This window comes from Apus apus, chromosome 9 (assembly GCF_020740795.1).
Source record: "Apus apus isolate bApuApu2 chromosome 9, bApuApu2.pri.cur, whole genome shotgun sequence".
NCBI lineage: Eukaryota > Metazoa > Chordata > Aves > Apodiformes > Apodidae > Apus > Apus apus.
In genome coordinates this window covers 7180803-7192395 of record NC_067290.1, presented here as the reverse complement: position 1 = coordinate 7192395, position 11593 = coordinate 7180803, and the positions used below count along the sequence as shown (strand labels likewise).

Sequence of the window (11593 nt, the reverse complement as noted above, 5' to 3'; positions counted from 1 at the left end):
CGTGCCCTGAGCCCCGTGCCCGGGACCACGGCCCTGCCCTGGATGGAGGAAGGCTCTACCCGGTCCCCCGGGCCACCTTAAGCGGCGGCAGGGACGGGGAGGCCGCGCCGAGCACATGAGGACGTTAAAGCAGCCCCGGCCCGGTCCCCGTGTGCGGGGCACCGGCCGCCCCGGGTGCCTCCCGGGGCCGGGGCAAGGCGTGGCTCCCGCCGGTGCAGCCGCGGAGGCTCCAGCGCTCTCCCGGGCACGGCGGTCTCCCCACCCCCGGGGCGATGCGCGGCCCCGGTCCCGCCGCTGCCCGGGGGATCGCGGCCGGGCTGTCCCGCCTGCCGCGGCGCGGGGGGGGGCGGCTGCCTGGGGCTCCCCGGCCGGCGGCGCCCCGCGTGCTGGTGGCGTTCCCAGCCCCACGGCAGCCGCCGGGGCCGTCCCCACCGCTCGGGTCCTTCTCCCCTCCGCCGTCCCGGCCCCGGCCCCGCGCCGAGGGCTCCCGCTGGCGGCCGCCCCGCACCCCCCCCCCCCGCCCCTTCTCCTCCGGGGCGCGGCCCCTTTAAGGTGCGGGGCGGTCCCGGGCAGCGAGCCGTCGCGGGATTTGGGGGCCGCGCTCTCGCGAGGCCGGGGCCGCGCGCTGATTGGCTGCGGGGGGTTGAATGTAAGATGGCGCCCAGGGAGCTGTGAGGGGAAAGACTCGGGGCCGAGGCGGCGGCGGCGCGAGGCGGCGGCGGCAGCAGCGGGGCCGGGGTGAGGCGGGGCCGGGCCGGGCCGGGCCGCGGGGCTGCCGGGCGGGGGGGGCTGCGCCGCGGCCGGGCCGGGTGGGGCCTCCTGCCGGGCGCGGGGGGAGGCGGCGGTGGTTCCGGGGGCGGCGCGGGCCCGGCGGGGAGGGGGGAGGGGGCGGCCCCGCCTGCCGGGCGCGCGCAGCCCCCACCCGCGGGGACGCGCGCGCGGCTCGGCCGTGCACGCGCGGTGCGCGCTCCCCCCCGCTCGCCCTCCCCCCTCCCCTCGCCACCGGGCGCGTCCCCGCCTCCGCCGCCTCCCGGGGCGGCCTCTTCCCCGCGCGGGCACGGGCGGCGGCAGCGCGCGCCGGAAGGCCCGGCCTGCGCCTCCGCGCGGCCCCTCGCGGCCGCCGTCCCGGCCGCGCCGCCAGCTCGGCTCCCGCGGCGGGGGGGGGCGGTGGCGCCGCGGGGCCCGGGCCCGGGCAGCCCGCCGGGGAACAAAGGCGGCGGGAAGCGGCCCGGGCCGCGCCAGGCTGCCTGCGGGCGGGGCCGGCCCTGCCGCGGGAGCAGGCCCCGCGCTGGAGCGGGAGAGCGGCCGAGCCGCGGCCGGTGATCTCAAGGGCTAAACACGGAGCGTGGCCTCGTCTGGTCCCGGTGGCGGCCGGTCTGTGTCGTTCCTGCGTGTCCGGGGCCTGTTGGCAGCGCCGGGCCGCGGCCGCTCGGCACCTGCGGGGGGAGCAGGGGGCACCTCTGGATGCGGTCACTGCTGCTGCCTTGTTCTAAGTTCTGCCTTCCGGTAACTCCGGTGTCACCGGCTGCGCCGCGCCTGTCGCCGCGCGGGGCGAGCGCCCTGTGACAGATGTGCTCACAGCCCTTCCTAGGCACACTTGTCAGGCTGAGGGATACAATGGTTAGGAATTGGACACCTTGCAATTCTTCAGTAGGAGCTGCTAGCTGTGTGGACCATCGTATCTTTCTTCCCTGATTTTGTTTGGTTTTGTTGCTTTGCTGTTGTTTGTTTTTTTTTTTTCCTTAATGGTATACATATTAAAAATAAAATGGATTTAAGAAAGAAAGAGGAACTGGGGATGGAAAGGGCTTCTTTGTTCTGTCTTCTCCAGAACGTTACAAGTCTAAGAGCTCAGGACAAGAGCAGCAGAAATACATGCAACATGGTGACTGGTGAGTCCAGATTGTCCACATGCTGCAAGTTGTGTGTGTGTTTTCAGTAACCTCAGTCTTAAGTTTTATGAACTAACCGTATGTGCTCATGATCCTCGAAGAGTTTCTTGAACTTATTTCCTGGGAAAAAACGCAGTTATGCTGAATAGGGAGGAATTGTTTCCCTTTATCAAAGGAGGCTTGTTGCCTGGATGCTCTTGTCATTTTAAAATGCAGTACTAAAAATGTGCTGCTGAGATCTAGTGAGGATGGGTGTTTGCTGTTCCTAATGTGTGTCTACAGGAGAAACGGAATGCCTACATTTAGTATGTTTTAAAAGCTTAACAGTGAAAGTGGTGACTGCTGCAGCAAGCTGTGTGTGTTGCTCTGCAATAGCCTATCAAATGCACACTTGGGCCTTAAAGAGGTTTTCTGTCATAAATTCAGGTGGGTTTAGTTTTAACAACATTTCTGGGAGTACAGATTTACTTTCCTGTACCTTTATCAAGACCTGGTCCCGCTGCTGCTGCTGCATAGGGTTCCATGAATTGCAGTTTTGGGGACTTCAATGCTTTTTGTTAAATAACCCCCAAGCAGCCTTCAAACTGACAGGAATGACTCTGGGAGAAGCTTAGTCCAGACTGCAGTGTTACCTGCATGGTGTCTTTAGCTCCTGTCTGATTGCTAGAGTTGAAGAGCTGTAGAGGAAACTAAGGGAAGATCCTGCTGCTGTTCCAGAGCAGGAGCAAACTCTGTGTGCCTCAGTGGGGTTCTGAGCTGTGGGTGGGACTCTAGGTGCTGCAGTGGCTCAGATTGAGTGTTTCACTCTTCTGGGCATTAGTGGTTCTCAGAGTGGTAATTTCAAACAAACATAAAGGAATATTTTTTCATGCTAGAAGAGAGGAAAAGAGAGCCCTTTCGCTTGTGACAGGGGAGGACTCAGTAGTAGGGGAAGACTGGCTTATAGTAGGCTCTTGGTTTTGATGCTTGCTAAAAGGCACAGGGTCGAAGATTTGTATCTAAGGAATTTATGCTCTGTTTGTTCTGCTTCCTGGTGGTTGGAAGAGGTAGGTGACAATTTGGTGGTGGACCTCTTCTTGATCTTTGGGCCTGTTGCTTGTGCGTCTGGGTTTCTGGTGGCTTCTGGTGTCTGCTGCACAGAGCACAATGGACCTGTGAGCTGCTCTTGACAAGGGTTGAAGTTCCAAAAGGAAAAGTGAGGGCTGATGGATAGCTGCAGTGGAAAACAGTGACCCTGCTGACCTCCCCACTCTCTCCCCCGACAATATTAACAGAGGTGAATAGCTGTTCCCTGAGCCATTCCAGCATAATAAGCATCAATGCAGGAGCAAGGAAGAAGGCAGGACCTTTGCTGAGAGGTGAGCCCCTCCTATTCAGCAGCAGCTCACTCTCAAAGACCATCTGTGGTGTTGATGTCTGGGTTCCCAGCATGGCATCCTGGAGACATATTCCTCAGAAGTGTTTTCTCTCTGAAAGCTGTGTCTGCTAGCACACCTCAAAATGTCCATGCTAAATGATTTGGCTTTCCTAAAAGCCTCACTGTAGTATCAATGTAATATCTTTGCAAATTCCAAGTAAAATATTGGGACAAGTTACCAGCTCAAAATCTGTTTTCCAGCTTCCAGGTATGTAACGGAGCCTCTTGCAATTAAGATGCAAATGCATTCAGGTGTGCCTGGTGCAGGTCCTGTCTGAGCCATTGAGGATGCGTTAACCAGGTTGTTCTCTATTGGTTACAGTAGAGTATTCCTTGGTGGCTCCTGGAGGTAACATCACTCAGCAACTAAGTGAGTAGTCTTACTGGCTTTATGACACAGAGTTGGCTTGAAAATGTGTCCCATCAGAATTTCTGAAAGGCAGAAAAATGTTTTTTCTGTCCACCTGTGGGCTGTTTGTGAGCTTCTGTTAGCTGATTTTTACAGAGGTGTTGGATTGACTACAAGAATACTGTTAGGTGATACTTTTTACTAAACTTTGATGCATGTTTGAAGAGTATTTTCTGTAGTAATCTCATACAGCAGCAAATGTTGCTTAATAACTCCAGAAACTATAGACACAGCATGAGTTGCCTCAGGGGTGTTCCTCTTACCTTTGACATTCGTTCTTTCTCCTGTGAGCCTGGTCCAATGCACTAGCCATGAACCTCCTCCATGTAAACAGACACTTCTGTGTGTTCAGACTGCTGTCACGCAACAGTAAAGAGTGGTTAGAATTTGCTCTAGCTCCCATTGGGTTTGGTGGGAATTGGAGCTGGACTTGTGGAATACACTGAGAGCCTAGAACTAACTCCCATTTTCACACAGACTGTTGCAGTTTTATGTTCAACCACGTATTTCTGTCTTGGTTCTACTTTGTGAAATCATGGTAAAATGATATAAAAGGTTCTGCTTTTTACCTGTTCTCTTTAGACCTACAGCCAAAATGTACATATAATGATGATTGTCCCTTTTTCCTCTTTTCCACAGCTTGATCTGGTAGTATTGAATCACCTCTTCTAGTCCTAATCTCGTGCTGTTTCATATCTTTTCACAACTGTCTCAGTATCTGGTAGTGTTATAGCTCAGATCTCTTTATCAAGACTAATTAGTGCCTTAGAAACAACCAGTATGCTCACTGCAGAAACAATTTGTGGGTTTAAACAAGATAAGTCAATAAAAGAATGCTGTCAGAGTATACCCTAGAGCAGTCTAATGTTCTCAGGTAGAGTCATCTTTTTTTGTTGTGTTGTGTTGTTTTTTTTTCCTTGCTCTCACTTCCTCCCTGATCATCTGATTTCTTTTTCTGTCTATCTTTTGTCTTCATACACGGCATGTTTCACGTTAACCTAGTCCTATAGTAAAAGGACATCAAGAACTGATGCTGCTGTTGCCTTTGTAATCTCCAGAGCTCTGCTTCTCAATGTGTGCAGTTCCCTGTCTGAGGAATCTCTTTATTTCAGCACTCTCCTTTTGCTTGCTCTGTGCAGATCAATAAGGCTGTCCTCATCCTAATAGCAGTGGGCTGAATGCTGCATCTGATGCTCTTCCGTTGTGCTTCCCATTAGCTGCCTAGAATAGAACTGCATGGCCTGGTAGAACATACTGCTCAGTTCTCCCACCTCTCTGGCTGCAAAGCAGGGTCACAGATACTGATTTCTAAGCTTTTCTCACTAAAGTTGCATGCTGCAAACCAACAAAATGTGTGACTTGACTTTGTTTGTTACGGGATTCGCCTGGTCTGGGTGAAATACAACACTAGAAGATCTTACATGGCAGTGAGCTCTTTGAATAGTACCACAGTTACACCTGGTTATCGTTCAGACTTCCCTGAGCTGCTGAGGGTTAATCTGAGAAGGGGGTAATAAGTAGCACAAGATGCCTCATAAACTAAAGCATCTGTGTCAGGCATCTGGCTGTGCATGTCTGCTAGTTTTCATACTGTACTCAGTATGAAATACTAGTTACTGGAGTTGGGAATATCCTTGCATCAAAGGAGTACTGTAGTTAAGACTTTACCTTTCTCTTTTCTTAAGGAACCCTAAGGACCTTGCAATATGAATAATTCTCTGGAGAACACCATTTCCTTTGAAGAATACATCCGTGTGAAGGCGCGAACGATCCCCCAGCACAGGATGAAGGAATTTCTGGACTCCCTTGCTTCCAAGGGGCCGGAAGCTCTGCAGGAGTTTCAGCAGACAGCCACCACCACGATGGTGTATCAGCAGGGTGGCAACTGCATTTACACGGACAGCACAGAGGTGGCTGGCTCTTTGCTTGAACTTGCTTGTCCTGTGACAACCAGTGTCCAGCAGCAAACTCAGCCAGAGCAGCAAATACAGGTTCAGCAACCCCAGCAAGTCCAGGTAAGGGTCCTAAATATTCTCTAAATGTATGTATGACCTACTAACCCGTGGAGTAGTGTTCAGAGCCAGCTACTATCTGACCTGAAACCACAGACAAGCACTTAAGAAGCAGAGCCAATTAACTTTATATAGAACAGCACTATTTCCCTTCTGTTTAAGGAATTTGGTAGTAAATTTCTCTCTGGACTGTGCCTCCATTGAGCCCTGCTGCGGGAGGAGCAGCACACATAGCAATGTGGTGCTGTAACCTATTGGAGAGATGGTTGACAGTTCTGGCTTGTACACAGCTCCCTGGAGCCTTGTGCTCAGTGTGAAGCTGCTATAAATACCAACTCCCCTCTGCTGGTCTTGCTTTAGCTTTGTTGTTCCGGGTGGTCGTGGGATCTAACTTGTCTTCAGATTTGTGTTTTTTTTTTTTATTTTATTAAATCAGTAATTTTTAAATTATTTTGCATCAGCATTCTAAAAGGTGTAGTTCTTGAACTGATTTTTAAGTCAGGGAAAAATGCAGGGATGTCAACTTAGGTTATGAACCAGAGGAAGATAACTTTCAGAAAGGAACTCTGAAAGATATGTGTGTGTCAAGGTATATTATCCCTTTGCACACTGGAAGGAGTTTTCTGCTGTTTTTTTAATAGGTATCACAGTAATTTGTATTAAGAATTAAATGAGCAAATCCAATAGCAGGGGTACAAACAAACATATAACTTAGGATAACAGCTTTGGTCCTCGAACACATTTCTTAAATTGAAGCTTTTATAGGTGGCAGGGCAATTACCAAGGTTCTCTTGAAGTCTCCAAACAGCTGAGCTCTCTCTACGGCTATAGTTCTGATACTCTTCAGTTTTGAGTATTCCTGCCTTCTGTAGCATTAATGCAAACTTGTGAGCTTTCCTCTTTTGCAACAGATAGGGAGACACAAATTACAGGAGATAAGGTGGTGTGAACTTGCTGGAGTGCAGTAGACTTGTGCTAACAGCTCACTTGGGTGCGTTTTATCCTACAGCAAAGGCAAACTTACCTCTTTCCCTGGGTAACTCATCTCCCGTTACACTCCCTGTTGAGGAAATGAATACTTCACCAGGTCTGCTGTAACCTGTTGCCCTGCAGTAACTTGTGTCACAGGCTTTTGAAGAATAAAAAGCCTCTAGTCTCACAGACATGACTTGATCTCTGCATCAGTCTAGCAAAACTGATCAAGGATGCTTTTGGTTCTGCCAGCTAGCACATTTTTTCAGAGAAATTCAGAGGAAGAACTAGGAGGGTTGGTGCTTTTCGGTATCTCAGCCTTGAAGATGTGTGTGACCCCCAAACCGGTTGTAAAAATCAGAAGGATTTTTTTTTTCCCCCCCTCCTGCAGCTGCCTTCTGTCAGAACTAGTCAAAGGTCAGGCTTGACCCTGCAACCCTTCTAGTAACAGAGATAGGGAGGGAGGTCATGTATCATGCTCCAGAGAAAAAATAATCTCCTGACCTTATTGAAAATAACCATAGAGTTGCTGCCAGGGACCTGTTCCTGTTTTTTAAATTGAATGACCTGCACCCTGAGGAGTGTGAAAAATATCTGATGAAAGTCAGGATTTCAACAACTTTCTTCAGGATAGTTCTTTTCTCTCTCCCCCTTGTTGCTGTTGTGGCTCTGCTGTAAAATACCTGCTTTCACATCTCTAAATACAGATTGTAGTTAGTGTTTGTGTTGCCTTGCCTGCTGCTCCCTTTGCCACTTTACAAGTCCCCAGAACATTTAGGCCACGTGTCTGGTACAAGACATGGCTGCAGCTTTTCTGCATCGACAGTGCAACTGAGGTCATGTGCATTTGAGCAGCAAGCTCAGAATTATCTTGAAGTTAATAAATTATCATGACTTCTTTGCAAGGATGGGGTGGAGAGGAATGTCTTTGCAAGACATTCTTTGCAACACTTAGCAAGAGTGGTGTTCTGTCTTTCAAGATTTCTTACTGAGATGCAATTTTATGTTAGACCCATGATTTAGTGTTCACCTGGCTCAGGAATGTTGCTGTGGCAGCAGTCGCAGGGCACGGTGTCTGAACAAGGCTGAATTTTGTTGTGGCTCTGTGGTGGTGACAGTTCTACTGGAGCAGTGCACCTGAGCCAGCTGGATCGTGTTGCTGAAATACTGCTTGTGTTGGATTAGGAGACATTTTGGTCATCCACTGAAGCCTCTTAGCTTTTGATCAAATTTATGTCATCCCAATATTTGATAATCTGTTTGGTTCTTGCTAATCCAATTGAAAATTGGTGGAAAACCCTTTGAATGACTACATTTATGTCTGGCAGTGTGATAGTGGTGCTGAAGGTGACTAATAATACAACCAGTCAGATGACCTCACAGTTGCAAGTGCTGATGACAACCCTACAATCATAAAGATAGATGATGCTCAGGTTTCATCCTAGATTTTCCTTGCTGTGAACAACCAAAGACAGCATGTGACTGTTTGCTGCCTTTATTTATCCTGGCAAAATAAATTTCCTGTTTGAAAAAGTTTCCACCTTAGGATTTTCTTGCCTACAAATTCAACTAAGTGTTGCCAAATGTTTATTTTAAAGGCTGAATGGATGCAACTGTTGTGTTATGTACTAGGCAGTGCTACAGTACAAGTATCTCACAGCTCCTTCAGTGCCCAGTGTCACAGCAGTGCCATTAGTGATCTTAGCACTTTTGGTATGTCCAGTTTTACTGTGTATGTCCCTGTGCTGCATCAAGGGGTGGTTGTGAAGGGCTGGGTTTTGCTCTGGTCAAGGAGAAGTTTTATCAGCTCTGCCTTTGGTGGGATTGTTGCTGGTTGGTCTTGTGCATTGGGGCCATTGAATTGATGATGCCAGTGAGGAGACGTGTTAGCACTGACTTGCTCACTGAATATTTTTCTGCAGAGTTCAGTGAGTCTCTTGCACCTCTTTCTCTTCCACAAGAGAATTTAGCCGAATGAATGTCAGAGGACAGAAAGCATCTTTGCTTAGGACGCATACAGTGCATATGGGGAATATCCTTGGTTTCAGCTTCTTATAAAGACAGACTGTGCTGGCTAATTGGCAAGAGCCTCTTGGACAGGGTTTGAGGGAAGAATGCTACAGGTGAGGAAGAACTATGTAGGGAGTGCTTCAATGCCTGCATAAAAGGTCTTTCAGTGAAGACTTAAGCCTTTCTAATCTCTCGGTGTTTGCTGTTCAGCCCTTACTTTTTCAGTCTTCCCCCAGTCTATTCTGTGACTTCAGACTGTTATAGGAAGCTGGGCATTATTAATGACATGAGGGAGGGATGCCCTTAAGCAGCTCCAAAGAAGATCTTAGAATACACCTTTCCCTTAGTTCTAATGGATGCAGCTTCCCTGTGCCCCAGTCTTGGTTTTGAAGTTTAAGCTGGACATAGGGCTCCCGTTTGCTTGTCTTTGAAAAGCATCCCAGTAAGGAACTAGTGTAGCAGCCAGCACTAATTAGCACTTGCTAGGGCCGAGTGTGCCACTTCAAGGAACAGTTATAGTCAAGCATGGTGTTTTCAAGGTAGGACCTTCTTGTATATGGAAGTAGGTTCCTCTTTGTTTTGTTTTCCCTGGTTCATGTGTTTCAACTGTTTCAGGCTTAAATCCTGCTGCAGTGTACAGCTTGACAACATAATCTTGATATTGTAGCTGTTCAAACACACACAAGGCCTAATTTGGCCTGTGGAATTCTCTCTCTGATGTTGATAAGTGAGCAGAGGAAAAACCTGTAGTGAGAATCTGTCTGGCAGTGGTTCTGAAAAGCTGACTTGTACACTCCCTGTAGACCTTGTTTACTTAGACAGATAGCAAAGGACTTCCTGTAAAGCAGTTGAATAACAAGTTCCAACATTTCCTGCTACTTCAGTGATAAGTCTTTTCACCTCTGCACTTCAGGTCTGTTTTGTACCTGTATGTATGCTTTCTGGTGTAACCTTAGAAGGAAGTCTTTATTACAGTGTTAGTTTTTAGCTTAGAACTGTTGTTGAGAGAAGTGTATTTTAAGCCTTCTTTCCTTAAAATTGGGCTAAAAAATAGAGAGTGCTCTTCTTCTGCTTTAGGTAATTTTTTGTGTGAATGTTTGACTTGTGTTTGGTTGCTCAGATGTGGAAGTTTCAGGTATTATTTCGGGGGGAAATTGAGAGCATACTTCCCTCAGCAAGTTTGTCATCTGCCCCCACTTATTTCTTCTAGGTTTGGAATCTGTCATTTGGGATTCCCTTTAGATGAAACTGAACCATGAGATATGGTTGTCTTGTGTCTAGCTGTTTGTCTAACTTGGCTAGTGGGTAAGAGCTTTGAAGCAGTCTTCTGTAAGGTATAGTGTGGACATGTTAGTAGGTCTGCAGTCTTGCTCTGAAGGTCTGCTTGTGGTGTCTCCTGCTACTTGCTAGTGTAAATGCAGCTTCAGAAACCAAGAGATGTTTGTGAAAAAGAGCCTCTCAAGTGTTCTAGGGCAGGGTAGAGATGAGAAAATCTGTCCAGGCAAGAGTTGGTGTGTGTGCTTATTTGGATTTATGTTTTTGGAAATATTAGCTAATCCAGTCAGTCCGTAGGTGAGATATTATTTGCTTGGGAATTCTTTCAGCTTGTTTCAGAACTGCAGTTCGGCACTGAGTTTCCTTGTTGGGCAGAGAATCTGCACAGGGCAGACATGTTATGAATCCTACTTAAAAGTTTGTTGGAGTTAGTCTGTCAAGCATAAAGAAAAAAAAACCACTTTTGGAAACCAGGCTTCAGCTGTTCTCACGCTCGTGGACTTAATTTATTTTCTCTTTGCATGTGCTCAGTTCTAGACAGAATATGCTTTTGAGCTTGTTGTGGCAGAAGATTTCCTTTAAAGGAATCTTAAAAATTTATTCCTGCCCTCCTGTTGGGATGCAGGGTGGGCTTCTAACACTTGGGTTCTCTCCTCAGCTGGTACTTGGTCCAACTTCTAGCTATTTTATGGTAAAAAGGCCTTTCTCTGTGTGGTGGTAGCCTGCTGGGAAGTGATTCTTTTCATGCTGTTAGATCCCAACTTACGGTGATAAGCAGTTTTTCAGTCCTGGTAACTTGGCATGTTCCTCTCTTGCACCAGTATAACCCAGGAATTCCCCACATAACATGTTCTCGCTTTAATCTTCAGCATAAGGTGAAGATTTAAAGTCCTCCCTGTTGGTCTTGGCCTGTACAACTAAGGCATTCCTCTTTGTACAGAGTCTTTGAGAAAGTCAAATGCTGATGATGTTTAGTGTAATTCTTTGTCCTTTTTTTCTCAGATAACGTTAGACAATGTGGTCAACATAAGAAGCTCTTGTCTCAGTCTAGGTTCAAGTCTGTAAATCTGAAATGAATGCTTGTAGCACTCCTGGGTACAACCTGCTAGAAAATAGAGAGGGATCTACTGCAAAATACAGTTGTTAAAAGTGGGTGTGTAATTCACAAGGGATACTTAACATGCTATAGGCACAGCTCCAATATCCTTTTAAATGGCAGCAGTCTCTAGTCAGAAGTGTGATGTCTGCAGTTTGCAGTGTGGGCAGCTTCCAGTGATTCTGGAGTCTGACTTCATCTTGTTTGGGCTTTTGGGTGTTAGCAGTAGCAGTGTGTGAACTCTGAAGGAGCAGCAAGACATCCTAGGATTTAGTCCTCGGGGATATCAGGACCACAGGTCATGTTTTCTCATCTCCTGAAAGCGGTGGAAGTTGCCTGTGACTTTTAGAGGCAGTAGGCTCAGACTCTAAAATGGCTAATGGTCCAGAGCTGCTGACTGGACAATATGAAGCGTTTCTTAACCCAGATGGGGGTCAAACACTGGAACAGGCTTCCCAGAGAGGTGGTCGATGCTCCAAGCCTGTCACTGTTTGAGATGTTTGGACAATG

The 11593-nt window shown here is 48.3% G+C and overlaps 1 protein-coding gene across 7 annotated transcripts in view; it reads left to right on the top strand.

Moving 5' to 3' along the window:
- The first annotated feature begins 627 nt into the window (after positions 1–627).
- QRICH1 (glutamine rich 1) overlaps positions 628–11593 on the top strand; it is a 28539-nt gene continuing 17573 nt past the window's right edge. For 2 of the 7 annotated variants that reach the window (XM_051627361.1, XM_051627364.1), the window contains exon 1: positions 1411–5733. In XM_051627361.1, coding sequence (XP_051483321.1) covers positions 5425–5733 — 309 coding nt within the window. In that variant the 5' untranslated portion in view covers positions 1411–5424. Of the gene's footprint in view, positions 739–1066; positions 1375–1410; positions 5734–11593 lie in introns of those variants that run through there. The other 5 variants (XM_051627367.1, XM_051627368.1, XM_051627362.1 and 2 more) reach the window with 5 other exon arrangements.